This window comes from Numenius arquata, chromosome Z (assembly GCF_964106895.1).
Source record: "Numenius arquata chromosome Z, bNumArq3.hap1.1, whole genome shotgun sequence".
In the NCBI taxonomy this organism is placed as follows: Eukaryota; Metazoa; Chordata; class Aves; order Charadriiformes; family Scolopacidae; genus Numenius; species Numenius arquata.
Genome location: NC_133616.1, coordinates 43,701,530 through 43,722,683, shown reverse-complemented (window position 1 = coordinate 43,722,683; position 21,154 = coordinate 43,701,530). Strand labels below are relative to the sequence as shown.

Below are 21,154 nucleotides of genomic sequence, written 5' to 3'. Positions count from 1 at the left end.
CTCTTTCTACCTTTGCAGCAGCTGTGCAGCACTGTACATATGCTGTACCACGTTGTTAGTCAGCAGGTCACACTGCTGACTAATAGTTGCGTGTTGCAGAAGCACGGGGCACCTGAACACTTGTTGCCTTGAGTTCTTCACTGATGCTTTCCCTAAGCCCTGCAAATTCTTATGCTCACGAATCACTTCATGAATGGGAGTGATCCTATTATCCCTGGTCTCATACGGAAAGTTTCAGGAACAGCTTGCGTTCTGCTGAATGGTAAGTTTATAGTTTGTATAGAGCAGCTGGAACATGCAATTCGTATTATAACTGTTTATCTTGGGTGAAATACTAAAACTGTTAGCTAACAGGTTGTAAACCAGGAAGTCAAGGGATGTTCATTATTTGTTAGTGTTTGTTCTTGGATGAACGTTTTACTTTTTATGAGCCCGAGTATAAACTTCATGTAGACCTTCCTCATTCAGGAGTCTTAATTAATTGATTTTTTTTTCCTGTTAATTACTTGGATACCATCCCAGGAGAAGTTTTATTGAAATGCAAGGCATCTAGAATTAGCTCACTGAAGTGTATTGTGTTGTCAGTATGTTTTAGGCTTTGGTGGAACATTTCAAATTAATTTTTAAAGTCAAGCTGCTGCATGAAAATGTTTTACTGTCTTTTGTTATAACTAATACTGTTAAGACCTTAAAAAGGATAAATATTTTCTCTTTTAGAATCATAGAATCATAGAATCGTCTAGGTTGGAAGAGACGCTTGGGATCATCGAGTCCAACCATCTACCCTACTCTACAAAGTTCTCCCCTATACCATATCCCCCAACACCACATCTAAATGGCTCTTAAACACATCCAGGGATGGTGACTCAACCACCTCCCTGAGTAGCCTATTCCACTGCCCGACCACTCTTTCTGTGAAAAATTCTTTCCTAATGTTCAGTCTAAACCTACCCTGTTGGAGCTTGAAGCCATTCCCTCTCGTTCTGTCATTAATTACCTGTGTGAAGAGACCAGCACCAACCTCTCTACAGTGTCCTTTCAAGTAGTTGTAGAGAGCGATGAGGTCTCCCCTCAGCCTCCTCTTCCTCATACTAAACAGTCCCGGAATCATATGTCCACCGTGTGCACATCATACCTTTTTGTATCTGATCAGCTTTATAGTTTCTCAGTGTTGCTATTTGGGAAGCTTTGCTTTGTCTCTGCCCAGGTCTCTTACACAATAACAAAGTATGGGAAATGCTCCTGCAATGAGCAAGTGAAGAGTAGTCATGGAACTCACCTCTGAGGATTTGCTTCATCATCTAAAGCAGTGGGTCATATTCAAGGTGATGCTGTAAATTGGCTTGAGTTAAATTTTTTTTTTTAATTGCAATGATTGGTGAAATTCAAGAAGAAAAAAGTCCATTAGTATTCGACAGAGGGCAGTCATGAAACCTTGATAGCTAGTTGGCTTTTTGGTAGATTTTTTTTTTTTTTTAGCTCAGCTCTGTTCACTGGAGAGTCACTTTGGTTGCAGCATGTGTTTAAGATGATTTGAAAATAAATTAATAATATTATCACCCTTTGACTTAAAAAGCCATCTGTACTTCATAGCTGTATATAGAGTCAGCTGAGTCAGAGTAATAGTGTTTCATGTTTCTGCTACTCTCCGTGGCTAAGCATGTCACGGAGTTGCTGTCTTCTTCAACTGGGTAGAAATCTGATGAGTATCTGTAGTCCCCATTAGGATAATGAAATTAAGATACAGTAAGGCACATCCTGTCACACTGTCATACTACTTTTTGATTCAGAATATTAATTAACCCTGTTGAAATCCCCCGTGTGGATTATTGTTGATGCAGTCTTTGTAAAAGCTTTATAGGCATAAAGCTTTAATGAAGTACCATAGAGACATCAGAGACGTACAGGTGTTAAAAAGAGCTGGTTTTCCGGCTTTTCCATGGCAATGTCTGATGTTAAAAAATTATCATCTATTCAGTACATGAAGCTGTGTGTGTATGTAATAAATTGTTTGATTTCTGTGAAAATAGTATAACATGGATAGAAATACTAGTCAGGATTTTGACATCACTTACAGGAAGAAAATTGAATATTTGTCACCTCAGATTACTGCTGCTTCATTTCTGTCCTACCTTTGGTAGGCTGGACTGGACTGTAATCCTTGAGTTAGTCTGTGATTTTACAGCTGGAACTATTTTCAGGAAATTAAGATGGAGAATGACCTAGCTGAAGTCATCCCTCTGTCTATGATAGTATAGAAAAAAAACCCCATAAAACCCTGAAAATGTGTGCACACTGCATGTTCAGAGGCCAGGAGTGCTTCGGGCAAAGGATCGAGCCATGTGCTTGCCTGTCACTGCATTTTGTTCTGCTGCTAAGGACGTCTGTGAATATCATCAGTCACATCACACCATTCCACCCGCTTACTTCGTTTTAATTAACAATGGCTTCCATAGCTATGCTTTTGAAATAAAATCAGTGCCTGCCTTGGGATGTTAAGGCACTTTGAGATATTATTGCAAAATAAGGAATTCCGTGGACTCAGGACAAAATTCACACCTCTTGCTGCAGAAGGAGGTTCTGTGTGGTCCTTGATCACCATTTTCTCTACAGTTGGCTGGTGTTAGGATTGCAATTCACAAGTTAACTTTGGTGGCCATGGGATTGTCGCCTTGAACTGTCTTGTATTAACAGACTCCTTGAAACACAACTTGTCAACAAGGTCCAAATCTTAATGCGCTTCAGTGCTTAACCTTCTTAACTCGTCTCCTTAACTTGTGTCAACATGGATTCAGATCTGTCCTTATTTTTTGGAAATACTGCTTCCTCATCAGGGCAGTGAGCATACACGTTTGGAATGTGTTTGAAAAAGACTAAAGACACCCTTTTTAATAGTTAAACTAATCAGGCAGTTTTCCCAATGCCTTTTAAAAATTGTGATGAGAAAGTGTCAAGGATTTAATTTAATTTCCTCAAATGATTTGCCTTCTGAGTTTATTTCAGGTGCACTGGAGGCTCAGCAGATTGCAACACAAACAGTGAATATGAATTTTTGAGCAGTTTGTGTAATCTTTTAAACAGAGAGAGGTGTTCAACCTTAGTAGAAGAGTGATGTTCCTCTGTGCTGTGGCCATCTCTGAGGGTTTGACTTCAGCTTCATGTGTAGTATCTGGAGGACGTCAGGCTCTTCTGAATGATGCATCTGTGGCTTTCTAGATCTGATTGTCTAGCACTTAGAGATGACATGAAGCCAGAACAAAGTACTTCAGTTTCAGAAAAGAGCATTTAACTGGCTTTACTAAGCATCCCTAATGAGAGTAATAACTACTAGTTTTTAATTAGGCAGCAGCAACATGACAGGCAGGTCCTCACATCTCCCTTGTTCCCTGCCATGCATAAACATAATTTTGGTTTCTTTTCTTGTTAAATCAGCGTCTGCTCTGCAGCCTGTTTTCTGGCTGGCACTACGTGGGGTTTGGATAGAGGCCTTGAATACATACATTTTCAGTATTACTGCTAGTTTCCTTCTCTCCTTATTTTCTTTTTTTTTCATCTTTTTGGTGCATTCCACTTGTTTTTCTGGAGAGCATGAAAGGCTTGGTGGTGAGAAGGGGTTTTCTTTAGCTATGTGCATGGAATCACATGCAGAAAAAAGGCTATTTATTCCACTATGATGGTCAAGATTACTCCGCTGACATGTCATGCAAAGATATAAAATTGCCATGAAGGAAGTTGTAACTGCAGGGATCATTTAATCTGCAGTACACACAGCATCCCACTACATTCTGTGGCAAGCATGGGTATTTTTGCTCTGTGCCTGTTTTCACTATTCTTTGATCATGGGTCAGAGCCCTGGAAGTGTCCACAGCTGGGAAAGCCTGAGATGCTGTGTGTGAACAGAATGGGAACAGTCAGGGATGTGTACAGAAAGATGCAAAGGCCAGTCACATTGGGCACAGATTTTTACTATGTTACTACTTTTCAGTGTTCTCATTTAGGTAATAAATCAGTGGGTTTTTTTCTTATGTAATAAAGCAGCCCAAGGCCTCATGCCTTCTTATCTCCAAATCCCTACATTATACTATATATGTGTAATTAAAATGAGAGAATATAAAGTCATTTGAGGTCCCAAAGGAAGGATCTAAAATGCTAGAGATAATACTGTATGAGCAGTAATCCATGATTATTGTAAAAAAAAAACAAAACAGACCTAGAAGAGCGCATGGGTGAGTAGCTGGTGGAATTAACCAAAGATGGATTATTTCGACTAGCTTTCATCATGCCCTTTTTTCCTAATCCATATTTCCTAATCAAGAAGCAGTTCTTCAATCACTAGGCTGTCATAAAACAGTGTAATGAGTACTTTGATACAAGAAGAGCAGATAAAAAAATGTTTAACTGGAAGTCACATGACAAAAACTTGGGGTATGTAAACGTGGCAAATTCAAGAGCCCTGAGTGAGCTAGCTTGGGTGAGAAAGAGCAACATAGCTGCATGCATGCAATGCTTGACTAGCCCTGTCTCAAACATGTACTTTATATTGCCTTGTACTAAAATAACCTGGTGCTTTTCTCTCCAGAAGGGGGAAGCCAGCTGAGACTGATAGTGCTCCAGGTGGTTATTAATACTTGAATATCACACCATTTATTTGTAAGTTGAAAAGTCTTGCAATAAGTTCATCCTTCCAAGGGTAAGCCAATAAGAGGGCCAGTGCTGCCAAACCCTGTTCCAGTCATCATTTAAGAATACCTCAGCCTCTCTGGGTACCCTGTCCTGCTTGTCTTAAGGTGTGCAGTGGTACCTATGTTTTGATGCCTCTCCAAGGCTGCTTCTCTGTTCTGATTTTCTCGAGGCCATATTAGCAGTTGGCAAGTGAGTTTATAGTGCTAATAGTATTGGATTCATGATTCAATTCAATAGCATAGCTTTTAAAAACGAATGAGGGTTGTTAGTAAGAGCATTTTGTGCTTGCAGGCTTGCAGATAGCATTTGGGGTGGGGAAAAAATTATACAGGAGAGTCCTGGATTTTTTGGTGGAGTTTGTGCCTGTGGGAGAAGGAGACCTTATATGTTCAGAGATCCTCTTGTGGTCCTACTTAGGATGCAGAGGCTAGAGCTAGGTTAAACATTCAAGATGTGATTACACCAAGGTTTTAAAGAGTGGCAAAATGCCCCTCTGTCTTGTTCACAATATCTGTCCTGATGATGCCCAAGTTTTATTGGCTTTTTTGGCTGCTGCTGCACCCTGAGTTGATGATTTCAGAGACCTGTCTGTGATGACTCCAAGATCTATCTGTCAACTCTGTGTTTTATCAATAGCTAATAGAGTGATGGCTTTTCTTTAGTTTATAAGATTACAGAATACTTCTCAAATATCAGTAAGTAGACAAGCAATATATTTTCAGATAATATAGTTTTTATCTGTATTAGCCCTGTTATCTAGGTGGCACTGTAAAGCATAGAAAAGATGTTCTCTTAGTTGTGATACTAAGAGAACTATCGTCACTACTTAGTTGTGATGATATCCACTCCTGAAGACAGAATGTGAAGTTAGTGTCCAGAATAATATACATAAAGAACTCATAAATTCTGGGGGAGAAGGGCACCCAATCCAGGCATATTGTAAACATATGCATTTGTCCTCTGCTACTCTGCACCTGAGTATGTACGGTAGCACAGGAAAAAGTTAGACACTGGGCTGAGATGACAATTTTTGAAACATTGCTGGATCTCTTGAGGTGACCGAGTCTGCCAGCTGGAAAGGCTGCAACAACACTGGGAGAAATGCTTGTTACTGGACTGAAGTAACTTGAACACAAGAAAAAAACACTATGTGGACAAACCACAAAGTTTGGCTGTAGGAAAGCTTTCTTGCCTCATTGAACATCTTAAAATAGGTAAATAAGTTGACTATTAAGCAGTTAGCAACGTGGTCTCTGAGGGACATGAAGCCTGCTTGAAAACAAGAATAGATATTGCTGACCCTTCATCTGCAGTTGCAGGAAGGGCTTGGCTAACCTGGAGTTGAGTCATCTGTATTGCAAACAGATAATAGATGGAAATGAGGTTATTCTGGTGATAGACATTAGTGAGTGTTAAGCGCTGAAGCATACATTTACTAGCTTGCTCGTACGCCTGAAGACTTAGGGCTGTAAATCAGGCTATAAAGTTGTGCCAGGGCTTTGCAAAAACAGCTGTGGTGGAAGGACAAGAAAAGCAGCAAAATCAGACCTGATTTTGCAAGTTATTTCTGTAGGTGTCGGCACTTTTAAGTGTATGCATAAACCTTACTGAATTCAGGAGTCAGATTCTCATTCATAGGTCTTCACTGACCTGGGACATTAATTACTTTATCAGAATTATAGGAAGTGTCTGAGGTTGAGCCAACCTTTGGCAAAGCCTGCGACATTGGCTTTCAGTCCAAAGAGCATATAACTCTTTCATTTGAAAGAACTCCTTAATGTATTAGTCTTGTGCCAGGCTGCCCTTCTCGCTTTGAAGATGAACAGCATCCCATGCAGCTTGCTGTGCGGGTGGTCTCCGAAAAACACACCCAGACTCTCTGATTCTGCTCTACATGGGCATTTGCCTGCCCTTCTTATAAGTGCAAGTGCTTGCTTTGTGTCCCAGCCAACAATTTCTCCAGTCTTCACTGTGAAATGTGCTCTGTGCCTCTTTTCCCCTCTTGAATGCTGCCTTCTGTCTTGGAGATATTTCTTTTTTTTTTTTTTTATTTTTATTTTTATTTTTCTCAGAAATGGAATAGTTCAAAGAACTATTTGATTAAGGATTTCAATGATAAAATGCATGCAGCAGCTCGGTAGCACACAGTCCTGGTGACAGAAAAAATAAACTTCAATATTTTTATTCAAAAAACCATTGAAAGTAATAGAAAGATATGTGAACAGTTTAAGAGATCCCCTCACCTGCCCCAAACAGCCAATGAAACATTGCAACAACAAACCTCCTTTCATATAAGGGAGGAAAAAGCAGAGCTTCTTCCTCAGAATAGCAAGTGCTAGGGATTATATATTTTAAAGCAAAGAGAGATGAGTAACATTGATGGCCCACGTTTGTGACAGTAGCTAGCCTACATGGTGGGTTGTGTTCAGCTCTTTCATCCCAGGAGGATAACTGGGAAGAAATCAGCTCTGAGGCACAGATGTTCTTTTCCCTAAAATGATATCTTATGTGCTGTGTTGCTTAGATATCCTCTGCTTACTCTTTATTTATTTTCTGTTAACACACCTCTCAGCAAAATGGAATATGTATTTGTGTTTTCCCAATTGTTTCAGAAAGGAAATACTCCCTAGTATGTTAGGGAGACAAGACAATGAAAAATTTGTTATTCTGAAGTTATGGAAAAATTATAACGGAATTTTTCTGCAATTTTGAATTTTGTTTGGTTTGCGGTTTGGTGGTTTTTTTTATTTTTTGTATTCTGAACAACTTGCAGAGCCAGTGATTTAGCTGGAGGGAGTGGTTAGTAATATATTTTTATTAGCTTAATGTATTGACAATTTAGATTGAAAGAATATATATTAATTTTTGTTGTTATTGTAACAAAACTAACTTTGAGGGGTATTTTTTTTACAAATTTTAGTAGTTTCATATTGTAAACAGACTTAAGCAAGAAACTAGTACAATATCTGTGCTTATTCCTGTTTGATTTCTTTCCCAGGAAAACAAACCCATTTATTTCTTGCTATTGTGGATGTAGAAATTTAATAATGACATTGAGGATCTTTGATCCTGGTCAGCAGCAAATGATTTGCTTAGAAATGCCATATGTATGCACACTCCCACTCAAACTCGCATGTTCATCTATATAGAATTTTAGTGGAATACATGGAAATGAGTTTTTGCCCTCATTCTGAGGAGCTTCGGTTGATGCTTCTGTTGCCTTTGATCCTAGGTGCTGGTGTAGTACCTTAGTCACCCATCACAAACTGTTGTATTTATGGCTGCCCCCCTGCATTAAGAAAACTGATTTTGAATTCTACTGAATTAATGTATGCAGGTTTATTCTCATAAAATAAGCATAGACTGGGGGGGAACGGGGACTCCCTGCTATCTCATTTCAGGAACCTAACTTGTGATTTATTGCATAGCATTTGAGAGAGAAAAAGAGAGGGGCTGCCTGACTATTGAACAGGTGCTTTGAGTCAATTCTTGAAGATTTTCCATTCTCCCTGGGCTCCGAAAATAATGGCTTGTAATAGGTAGTCAAGGTGGGCAACACTGGTGCCTAATCCTGTTACAGGGGAAAGAATTTCCTGCAAAACTAACTCTTATTCCTGTAAATACCAAAGTATTCAAAGAAAAGTAACTGTTCGTAGCATTTGCTTCCATCTATACAGCTGGAGAGTTGGACCTAGCACAGCCCTGAGACTTCAAATTTGTAGTTCTTATCTAAGCCTTATGTCTGAAAATGTAGGTTGGGAGCAGTGAGTTAATATGCTTTTCCAGAAGCCTACTTACTTTCGTATCTCTTTATAGTAATTTTCAAACTTCCAGAACTCCAGAAACCACTGATGTGCAGTGTCACTGGAGATCTGTTGACCTTACAGCTTAGCTCACAAGCCATGCTTTGAAATCTTGGGACGTCCTTTCATAGGTGGCTTTTTTTGACACTTCTTAAAAGATGACTCAGTTTAGCCTCAAGCTAATGGTCACTCTGGAGAACCACAACCCAATTTTTCACCATGGCAAGACTTACCAAAGTTTTCGGATGGAGACTGTTCATTTGCTCAAGTTATATGTGGTATTTGCATCAATATACTGAGCCTTTTCTTGTAGGCTGTCATTGCAGGTTAAGAATTTTTACTGCATCTCATTGAGGCCTTTGGTTCACCCTAATGCAGTTCTTATCTGGGAGATACCTGTACTGCAGCAGTACCAAATTATGGAAGTGAATTAGTGAGCTGTTACTGCACACTGATTACAGGAAAAAAAAAGGGGGGGTTTGCAAAATTAAAAAAAAAAAAAAAAAAGGCCTTGAAGTGGAAGGTTCCTGTAGAAAGTTAATACTCTAGTGCAGTGCAGGGTATGTTCACAATAAGAACCAATTGCTTTTCTCAGTGATAACTGTCTCGTCTTTATTTAGCATTTAATAGCAATACAAGGAAGGGAGGAAAGTTTCTTTTGCCCTTCAGATAATACTTCCAGTCTCACTCAAATCTAGAACTGACTGTAAACTTCAGATAAGCTGCTTGGTGCAGGAGTTCATGTTACACACAGAACCAAGTAACTTGGACAAAATAAGTCTAACATAAATGTTATTCATAAAGCATATTTTAATTGGCTACACTGTAGTTCGAGGATGTAGAGGACTGACAGCATCAAGGAATGTTCTGAAGGTCTGCAGAAGCCACTGGGTCTGATAGTACCCTCTAGATAGTTGACTTTATCTGACTAAAGCAATGCTTAAATGGTTTATTTTCCCAGAGGGGTGAAGCTGCTGAATGGTGCAGCTTCAGCCATCTATGTGGCTGGGAAAGGAGCTGTGATTGACTGGGCACTGGGCTGTGAGTTGGTCCATCATCTCTGAGAGGCTGCTCTCTTGGGGAGAAAGCAAAAGAGAAAGTGATGGCCTCGCAGCTGTGCCTCTCCTCTTGCTATTAGAAATAATATGGTCAGAGGCAGAGGGCAGGTGGAAGGAGCCTTTTGTTTTCTTCTCCCCAGTTCTTCTGGAGGAAGAAGAGCTCTGAGAGGAATGGGAGAGGTTCCTACCAGGCAGGTCCTCTGTGCCTGCCACCCCCTCTGGCCCTCAGTGAGCCACTTCTGCCTCAGAACTTGAAAACTTATAAAAAGAAAAGGAAAGAAGTCCTCTCCACTGTGGTCAATGTGCTATTTTGTCTATAGCGATAGAGATATCATTGTGTAAACCTGTATTTGATGAGAGAGGGTATGCTCAAACAAACTTAACGTTACTGTAATTTATTTCACGTTACTAATGAGCATTTTAACAGTTGTACATTTTAAGTAAAGTATTCTCCATGCTATCTCTTAGTGGGGTTTTTTGTGGTTTTTTGATAGGTTTTTTTGTCATTATTTCATTGTTATTGAGAAAAATCTCTTTTCTTACATCTAGTTGTTCCTGTGGTTGTGCTTTGCCTCTTTTTCCTGCCATTTAAGGTAGCAAGAGAGAGATCCAGAATAGTCACATAACTAGTTTCATACTGATAAGTTAAATCTGTTATAAAAAGATGCCACATCATCTCCTAATTTTTTAAATTATATTTCAGATACCTCTTATATCTACAAATAAAAAGAGACATTTTCCATGGCCGTTTGCTGTGTTCTTTTTCTGATGCTGCCTACCTGGGTGCCTGTATTGTCCAAGGTAAGTAAAAGTAACAGGCTTTTTAAACTATTTAACTCATAGGTTAGAGTGTTAGGTAGGTTAGTTAGGTAGGTTAGTGTTCAGTAGAAAGAGAAACTCAAAAATATTGTGGAAATATAGGTAGCAATAACATGTATTTTTTTGTAAGTTGTACTGCTTCCCTGCATTAACATGAACTGTAAAGTGTTTTAATTAATTCAGCCATTTAGCCAACTAAAACCAAACTGGAACTTAAAAAAAAAATTAAAAACAATGGGTTGTCTTAGCATTTAAATGAAAAAGTATAGCCTCAGTGTTAGATTCCAGTTATAAACAAAGCAGAATTCTGTTCTGAATCTTGAATGTAAATGTATCCTATTCCATTTGAACTATGCAGGAAAAAGTGTCTTTCAGTGCCCTTTCTTACGGTAGACAAGACTTTCTAACAGAAAATAGAAGATGTAATTCAAGGAGAAAGATCTTTCTGCCCAGCTCTCTCCCTGCTCCCCCTCCTCCCTTTCACTCCCCCCACCCCCCCTTTTTTTTTTTTATTCTCCCCTTCTTTCCACCCATAATTTCCTTAGGACCAAATTCAGGTGTGTCTTGGGTTTCACACAGAGAAACAGTTAGCTAGATCTCTGATTAGGGACTTCATGTGTGTGGAAGTCCCCTTCATTCTGCCTTAACATGAGTTAAGCTCTTAATGCATTTTTAAGGCAGCATATCCAAACCAAGATTAAGTCTAGACCTTATTAAAAGAGGCATATTTAGAAAACACCAAACGCCATGTTTGGGTACCTAAGTGACGCATCTTTTAGAAGAGGAATCGAATACTTTGGACCACCTTAAATGTTACAGTCTGTGTTTCTCTGCTAGAATAGAATTAAACCAGTCCATATCAGCGGGAATAAATTGGTGTAAAAAAGAGGAGAATCTGAAGTGCATTGTTTCAGTTCTGCCTGGTACCAGAATGACAGGTACTCAAAGGGGGACCATTACCTAAGCCTCTGCTTTACAGAACATGTTTCTGCCACAGAAAATAGTTTAGGATTGCTAATTACTGCTGCAGTTAATAAACCATGAACTTCACTTGAAACTCATTGACTGAAGTGGTGGTTACAAGGATTTTGTTGATTCAGTTAACTATCAATTCTTCAAAGTAGCATTTCTTGTGAGACGCTGGATGCTTACTGATCATGGTAGTGTCTTGAATTACACTGTATTTACGACTTTTTTTGTTATTAACTAATGTTGCAATTGAATTTTTCTATTTTGTTTTGTATTTCGGATCTGTTTAGCTGAGCTTGGGGATTACGATCCTGATGAACACCCAGAGAATTACATCAGTGACTTCAAGATTTTTCCCAAGCAGTCACAGAAGCTCGAGAAGAAAATAGCTGAAATGCATAGAAATGATTTCAGGTAATTTAGGATGCTGTTTGGTAAAGAGACAGCTAAGAAATACTTTTATCTGTTTCCGAATAATGTATGTTAGCTTAGGAGGGTTTGTTCCTTGAATTTATCATAGATGCGTTACCAATATACTGTCTAATATGCGGTATTTGAAAATGCGGTTTCAGCATAGTTCGTTTTCTTTTCCTGTTAACCTTCATTATTCATAGCTGATTCCTGCATGATGCTGGTAATTTAGACTGCATTTGCTTGAAATGTAGGTCTGGTTAGTGGGAGTGGCTCACATCATGAGTGCTGCTCTGGTTGATTAGTGGAATAACATCTTTCATTTAGGGATCATGCTTATGTCTTTTGCTGTGAAGTTTCTGTATGTACTGTAATTATAAAATTCTTGATAGATACTGGCCTGACTGAAACTGTAATTAAGTTTGTTAACACAGTGGTGAATTACACAGAAAGGTATTGAAATAACTTCTTTGGAAGCCTAAGGAGGTGAGATTCAGAACTCTGCACGCTCTTTTTCTGTCCTAAACAGTCCTAATAGTGCGACAAAGGGGAATGGAGAAGGATAGATTATTCAGTCTTCTGATTTCAAAGTTGAATGTGTCCCTGAAGTATAGTGTTTCAGGAGATAAGTAGCAGTGCGTTGTGCAACTATACCCTCTGCAGGATCATCAGCGAATGACATGCATAGTAGTTGTGACAGTAGCTTGCATGATGCCCTCGTCATTTCACTCAGTTAAGGGTAGTTCTCAGCTAAGGAGAGGACTCAGATGTGAAGAAGAACAAATAAAAGCAAAAGGTTAATTACATAAAGTAGGAGGACAATTTTTGTTCAAAGGTTACAAGGTTCTTTGCACTTGCTTTCATATTGCGATTTATGGAAATGCTTTGCTTAAGTATATGAACACAATTTCTACAAAAATTGGATTGTGAGACACAAAATTCCTGGGGGAAAAAAAATAAAAGAAAACGAGACATTTCTTTTCACAGGAGTTACATCTTACAGCACTTCCTTTTTTTTCAGAAGCCTATCAAAAGTTGGTCAATCAAAGTGCAACATTTGTGACAGTAAGCTTGCCAGTATTAATATGTCTTCTGTTTTTTCCTTCCTGAAACCTATATACTTTTTTTCTGTGAAACAATGTTTTAAATGTCACATCTACATGTAAAATTTTTAGACCCATCCAGGCTGCACTTCACACAGACCCATAGAAGCAGCCTTTTAGAAAAGAAAACATAATTTCTTTTACTTTCAGTATTGCTCCATACACTGGCTGCAGATTTCCAAAGGATAAATTCAACCTTTAAAAACCAAGCTCTTTCATCAATTAAGCAAGGTGCAATTGGAAAGATTTTGATCAATTCAGTCTTTCAACAACAGGCTAATCCTTTATTTAAAGTTAGGGGAAGGAAAGGAAGGGTGGTTGGCCAAAGCTGGTGTTTTTTGTGTTTCATGGCCCTGGGAGAGATGTATTTTTCTGTGGTCGTGGTCTTCTCCCTTGTGCATAATTCTGCCCATCTGTTTTGAATTTAATCTGCTAGTTCCTCCATTATGAATAACCAGGCACATTTTTAAGCTCATTTTTTAAACCCCCTTTCCTGCTAGTGTAATGTTCCTGACCCTGTGACAGTAAATGTTACAAGCCTTCACACAGGTCCCTCTGGGATTCTCTTAGTCCTGGATTCCTCCCATCAATGGCTGCTCAACATGTGAGGATGTCCCCTGAATTTCTTCAGTAGTCGTGGAGAGGGATTCATTATTGTCTTTTGGAAATTACATAGTATCAATCCAGCTTCTTTTGCCTGTGGATCTGCTAATTTCTGCAAAGAATTCCAGGATGTGGTTAAGGCATAACTATAATTTACAGCAGAACTCTCCTCATATATCACACTTAGATGTATATGTTTTTTCATTCTCTTTCTATTCTAGATTTTACCAGTTCTTATGTTATGAATGTTAAGTTCAGTGGCTAACAGCTCTGGAACTGTTTTCTTTCTTTTCTGTTTTCTTCTGCCTCTGTCAGCATCTGTGTGCCTTACCTAGTTGTCTGGTTACAAAGACTGTTTCAGACCTGTCTGGATAGCTACTGTCTGGCAATTTTCCACTGTAGCTCTGTCTTCCCAAAATAGATCATCCTATTACATTTTTTACATCAGACATTCACTAGTCACATAGAAGTTTTACCTTTTTCTGGATATTTAATTCCATGGATCTCTATTCTAGGAATACAGATTAATAAAACATATCTGTCATATAATGAACTATATATATAGTGCTAGACGATCAGATTTCCATATCTAGCTGGAAAAAAATGATTAGAGAAAGCACTGAGCTTGCAGGATTCTCTCTGGTATTGATCAGCACATCTGTTTCACTGCATTCAGCAAGTTGAGTTTTCTGATAAGAATTAACAAGATACTTGAGCAATGTGTTAGCTGAGAGCTAACAAGTGAGGTCAACAGCAGAGACTAAGAGCCATTATAATCCAGCTGCCATTCTGCTACCTTCAGAAGAGTTACTTCAGAGTTTCAGCACTGCAAGTGAGTCTGGTTCTTTGTTTTCTTCACAGGTTTAAATAAACAGAAGTCGTGGCATCTCTCTCCTGCAGCAGGCTCTCATATAACCAAAGCCCTGTGACTTGGAAGGGGCCGGTTCTTTGCTGAATCCTGTCTCAGCATCCTCAAGGCCTGTTCACTAGGCACATGTTTTCTTCTGTCCTACAGCATGATGGAAAAATGTGCCTTTTGAAAGGTGCATGAAGACAGTGAGAGGAATGCTTGGGAAGCAGAGACAGGGTGCTGTGACAGCTGCTAGTGACTTAGTGATTCATCTTCTGTCATTTAAAAGCCTTGTTCTTATTAATTAGAACAGATGTATGACATGGTGCCCCTATTTCTTATCCTTTGTGGCTGTGAGAACATCACTGGATTTTAGCAAAATGTGACCTTTTATGTAACTTTCCACTGCATCTGATTGCAAAGATATAAATGTGACACACAGAAGTGCATGTCAGCATTATTGAGCTGTGATTAATCGTCATGTGCATTTTAATTAATTATTCTTCCCTCACTGAGAAAGGGAGAGGTACAGGAGTAATTTCTCTGAACCTTACCATTGGTGGGGCAAACACCTGCCTTGATTTCATCACAATACATATTCTGATTTTACTGTTATTTCAAGTAAGCCCTCTTTTGAAACATGGTATACCGCTGGGAGGTGAAGAGGTAATGCTTTATCAGTAATTTTATGATGTAATATGTGAGGATGCACTAGGAACTGATGAGACTTGGAGACTTGTTCTTAAAAGAATTCAAAATTTATTTGAATGTCATGGTTTTGGGTATGGTTACAACAGAGCATAGCGACTGAAGTAATGGCTACTTTCATTTCTGTTTCCCTGCCATTCTTAACAGGTTGGAAAAGATCTGGGCCATAAAAATCTAGATATTCTATAAATGTATTCTGGTGTACGTTCTTCTTCAAGTGAAGTGAATGCTAAGGTCTCTCCCCAGGTTGTTAATTTGCACGTCCCTTATCCCTTGTAGTTAGATGTGTGTAAATGTTCATAAGGCTGCATTTTAAATCACATCAGTGAAATGATCCAGGTTAAAAAATAACTTCCTTTTCACTTGACTTCCATGCAAAAGTACATGGAACCACATATTCAGTTCTCTCCTGCTTTGGCAGTACTAAAGAAATTTAATACATTGCACTGTGCTCAGTGTATAAAGCCATAGGGTTGGTTTTTTTTTTATTTCTGGTTACCAAAAGCCCCCAGCTTAACAAAAATATAGTGAAGAATTCTGTGTAAATTTGGGGAAAAGCAATATAAAACTAACCCATCGAATGAGTTTAAGCAGAGTCATGAAATCATCTAGGTAGAGGAGAGGAAAAGCTGAGTGAAAGGTTAATTCTTCAAGCATAACAGCAGGGATTACTAGGATTACTGGGTTTTTATGTGAAAGATCACTCAGGTGAGTTTAATAATCTCTTTGGGATTTGAGGTTTTGTTTTGTTATTTTTTTTTTAACACATCAGGAGTTTTCTCCCTTCAGGTGTTCCCCAAGGAGTTTTTCCATGGCAGAATTAGCACTGTTTGTTTGGGCAACCTGCATTAGGAGCTGGCCCAGTTTTGCTTCTAGCTATTGCTATTGGATTTTGTGGGCTCCTCTTACAAAAGAACGGACTTTGTACGTACTTATGCACCTGTGTCAGTACTAGTTCCAAATCGACTTCCATGTTGTTGCAACTGGGAGATTTGCTTCAGACAACCAAATTAAACATTAGATATTTTTAGTGCAGTCACATTCCTTTATCTCTTTTCCAAGACAAAAATTCTTTCCTATGAATTTATATTGAATCTTACGTCCTTTAACAGAACATTGTTACTCTGAAAAAATTCCCTGGCTTTTGAAAGATACCTGTCAGCTAGAGCTCCCTAAGGCCAGGCACCTGGAAACAGATTTCCAAAGAGAAGATTCACATATATCCCTGTAAAGGCAATTTATATTTGTAGGAATCATGGGGTTTTTTCCCTTTTTTTCTTTTTTGAAAGGACTCAGTGGTTGAAAATACAGATTTTTTTGTGTCCCACATGAGAACTAATGATCCATTTTTACTTATTTCTGATATGAAATATTGTGCCATGCAGTTTATATGAAAGTGTTACATAAACAGCAATTGATTTATCTGAAATCCCTATGCAGGCATTAACTTTGCCCAGTAAATTACAGAGTTACATGCCCTGTTCAAATGCCTGTGTTCTAGGCTGACCTTACGTAGGTAAATGCAGGGTATTTATTATTGCTTGGGATGACCAGTCTGAATACAGGCTCAAGGCTGAGTGCTACTGAATTGGCTGTTGTCTCCCTTGTGTGCATCAAATACTCCAGATTTCGCAAAAGTCGTATGTGGGAGAACATCTTTTGGGAGAAGAAAAGGTTTCCTCTGAGGGTGTGAAATCACTGCTGTGTTCTGCTATTAACTATCTATCTCAAAAACAATTTAAACTTTTAAGCTAAAGGGTAGTATTTTCTTGAAAACCAGAGTAGGAAATTAATACTTGTCTTTGATCCAAGCAGCATCATCTACACCGTAACTACTCGGTGGGGATTTAAGCACTTTTTACTTTCCTCCGCTGCTCTAACTGTTACTGTATTCCCTTCACCGCACCATCGGTTATCATGGGTGCTTAGACTCTGGTGCCAGCAGGAGTACAGGATTTCTCAGTCTCTGCTAATCTGGCTCTTCAGCTCTCATGCAGACATAGAGCTGTCAGTGGAGCCACTGGCAAGCATAACTACAAATGTTACTATCAGAGTGTATTCTGGGAGGCTGTCCTAGAAGACTTGGCAAGAGTTGCTTGCTTCTCTTTGTGGGTGTTAATATCGTTTGATCCAAGATTAAAGCAACTTCTTTCATGCTGTTGAATACATTAAAAAGTGCTAGAACTAAATTCCCGTTTATCAGGTCCAGAATAAAGTAGATCTTGTATTTGATTTAAGAGCTTCTTGCAATTAAAACTATGTATTATCTGCTTTTATGCATTTAATGATACCAGCACACTGATCTACAATTTATATTTAGCTTCTTGTACTACCCTAATCACATTGGTATCTAATGGCCTTGTATACAGGAAGGGAGTGCAACTGGAATGACATATGCTGTGCTCCAAAACTTGCAAGTCATGTTACAGGAGACAGAAGCTGCTTTGCTGGGGACTGAGGATCTATTGAGGTTTACATGGACAGGGAAGTTTGGAAAAGAGCAGGACTTGGGCTACAGCAGGGATAGCTGCCTTCCAGGCCTAAGGAGCCAAAATCTTTGCAGTTCTCCACTATACAAAGCTTACCAAGGACTTTGGAAAGCTGAGAAGGACTATGATGTCTAGTGGGAGTTCACAGGCAGATAGTGGTGGCAGCTGGTCAGGATCCCACCTACATTACAGCCCTGGCTGCACTGAATGCCCTCTTCATTTCAGCCTTGATAGGCCATTCAGGCTCATGTACAGTTTCCCAGTGAAGGCATTTGGAGTTATCCATCAGGCTGTATGTTGGCACATGCCACTGCAACTTCAAAATGATCTAATTCTAATTTATAATCTTGTATTAAAATGCCATTGTGTTTGCCGTAATAGGTGAATAATTTCATAGAATCATAGAATGCTTAGAGTTGGAAGGGACCTTAAAGATCATTGAGTTCCAAGCCCCCTGCCATGGGCAGGGACACCTCCCACTAGACCACATTCCTCAAAGCCCCATTCAGCCTGGCCTTGAACACCTCCAGGCATGGGGCATCCACAGCTTCTCTGGGCAACCTGTTCCAGTGTCTCACTACCCTCACAGTAAAGAGTTTTTTCCTAATATTCTGTATTTGTGGTTGGGATTGGTGTGACCCAGGTGCAGGACCTTGCACTTGGCCTGGTTGAACTTCATGAATTTTGCACGGGCCCACCTCTCGAGCCTGTCCAGGTCTCTTTGGATGGCATCCCTTCCCTCCAGCCTGTCAAGCGCACCACACAGCTTGGTGTCATCAGCAAACTTGCTGAGGGTACAGTCAATCCCACTGTCCGTGTCTCTGACAAAGATGTTAAACAGCAGTGGTCCCAGCACTGACCCCTGCAGAATGACACTTGTTACTGGCTTCCACTTGGACATTGAGCCATTGACTTGTTTGTTTCTATTCTGCTATGTTTTCCTGGTGTATTCTTTCACCCCATAATTCTTATCAGTTGTAAGTTGACTGAATTAGAAAGATGGCTGGAATATATATTTATTAGAAATTTGAAATAATGGATTCTCCTGGTTACCTCGATCCTTTCCCTGAAGAATGGTATGTGTGTGCTGTTTCCTCAAAGCCTCATTCTTCTGAACCATTTGTTTCTTACAAAAGTGTGCTTAATACCAATTAAAATTAAGGAACCACACTTGTAATTCTGGATGCACTTACTAGAAAATAGTAAGAATAAGATGCTGTTTTATTGGATTGGTGTTTGCATGGCGCAGAGAGTATTGCCAGAAGCTTTATGGTAAGGAGCAGCTTTACCTGAACATGATTTTAATGGAAGATGCAGGTGTAGCAGTACTCTGGAGAAAGAAACTTCCCAGACAAAACAGGTTTCTCTCCCCTCTTCCCAAAGGTCTGATACAATGAAAACCGGAAAAGATATATCAATACTTGTGATTATTCTTTTAATGGGAATTCCAAGCAGTATTTAGTAGAAAGGATAATCTACTTGACTTGGGAAAGGTAGCTGGTTTTATTGTAACATTGACAATTTTTTAGCTTTTGGAAAGCTTTATTTTGTGTGTGTATGTGCACGTGCTTCACACCCCCCTGGGAAGAGTGGTTGTTTTCTTTACCAAGCTAGTTGTTGCCTGTCTCGTGGTGAGGTTTGGATTCAGGTTCTGCATATTTAGCATACTGCTGAATGCAGAATTTCTACAGTATAGGGGTTTCTTCATCACCTGAAATGACCTATTTCATCTGCCCCTCTCCTCCCTCCCTACCTTTTCTTTATCTGGGAGAAGGGTTTACAGACCAGGTGTGTCTGGACCAGAAAGATTAATCTACTGTGATATTCAAAACAGATGGCTCAGTAGATGTCTCTGTATCATGGGAATAGTTTTTAAATTAATAATAGGTAAATTAAAACTGCATCTGCTCTGTAAATGTGTTCTGTCTGTTGAATAGGCTTAAAGCTGTCTGCGTCACTGCATCAATTTATGAAGTAAAGTTGAAATACAAATACCTAAAGACAGATTTCGGAGACAGCGTCTCAGCCTGATCTCTGGAGCACACAAGCAATTTGAAGTGTTTTGGTAGAAGGAGTTATGTAAGTGGCACATGTCATTACAGTGTGTAGTGTAAAGTAAAACCCATAAGCATTTAATAGACTTAGTAAAAGAGTTTGATTATTGTTTTAAAGGGATTATTCAGGTTTTTCTGATCCTAGAATTCTGTCTATCTGAGAGAAATAAAAATGTTGTAGTACAAGTTAAAATTGATATTTGTGTGTTCTGCAGTTTTCTAAGTTTTATATGTTTCAGCAACATTTCAGCAATGCATCTGCTCGCCAGGTGGTAAGATCTCTTTCCACATGCAGACCCACTTAAAGGCTGTTTCCTTCCCCACTGCCGGTGGTCCGGGCAGTTCTAGGGGAACAATGCTGCTGCCTGGTCAATGTGCAAAGCCTGGCCTCTCTGTTCTAACAAACTGAGCCACAGCTTACAATGAAATTTCATTTACCAGTGTCTTTATTTAGTGCTCTTCTTTTTTTTTTTTTTGAAATAATCACCACCATTGTGCTATCTTCTCCAGTAAAACTGAAACACTGGTAATAGCAGCAGATTTGTGTTTCAGTACCTTCAATAGTCCTCCTTAGCACCTTTATCCTGACTAAAAATGCTAGCGGACAGACTGTATTTCTCCTAAGCTTAAACGAAAAGTAAAAGCTACTCAAGACCTTTAGCACTATAGCAGTATAGCAATTGGCGTCTCAACCACCTATAAAATATTTAAAGAAACAACAGCAAAACCTCAGCCATGTGGTGAGCAGTTCTGCAGTCAGTATATGGTGTAGCTAAACGTGTTGAAGCTTTATGCAGAATTCTGGCGTTTTTTTAGGTTAAAAGGAAACTCAGATAACCCTGTTCTGCTGAGGGATGTCCAGTACAAGATCTGGAGTACAACAAGGAGAATATTTCATAGATGGAGATCCTTCTTGAAATAGTCACTGTGGTCTCTCCTGAGACTGCAGCAAAGGATGTCCACAGCGGCAGGGCAGGGCAAAGGGTGTTTGGTGGAGACTGAGCCTATGTTATTTGAAGCTTCATGGCTAATATTTTTCCCTAGTTTGTGTGGAGGTGAATACATAAAGTTTCTAGACCCCTGTCTTTATGTACATACTTATTTATTCTTTGAATTAATTGCATTGAAACACCCTACAGACCATAAATACCCAGAAATTAATTTTACATGCGGCATGCTCAAGCACAGTATTGGTATCATATTATGCAGCAAGTAACTTTGTTTGACATAGAGATGAGGCAAAAGGATGGACAATACTTATGCCTTTTATTATTATTATTAGTGTGTTAGTAGTAGTATCTCACAGTGCTTTATAAGTCAGTAAGAGAATCAGAGAAGATAGATGAAGTGACTTCACTAAGGTCATTCAGGAAGCAAGAAACTGAGAATACAATTGAGAATCCTCTTTCTTTGCTGTTATCGCAATATAACTTCTCTGTTAAAAGGAATTAATGGTCAATCCTGTGCTATCTCATCCTTGACTTTCACTAGTTTCACTGCTTCAGTTTGTAACAGGTACATATCTCAAAGGAAAGGTATGAAGAGGAGAATATTCTAGAGTGAACTGGTGAGGGCAGCCAGCAAAACAAGTAGATCATTGCTGT

The 21,154-nt window shown here is 39.1% G+C and overlaps 1 protein-coding gene across 1 annotated transcript in view; it reads left to right on the top strand.

Moving 5' to 3' along the window:
* FRMD3 (FERM domain containing 3) overlaps positions 1-21,154 on the top strand; it is a 142,035-nt gene that overhangs the window by 86,838 nt on the left and 34,043 nt on the right. The window contains exons 5-6 of the mRNA XM_074165959.1: positions 10,248-10,345; positions 11,623-11,746. Of these exons, the coding sequence (XP_074022060.1) occupies positions 10,248-10,345; positions 11,623-11,746 (222 nt within the window). The remainder of the gene's footprint in view (positions 1-10,247; positions 10,346-11,622; positions 11,747-21,154) is intronic.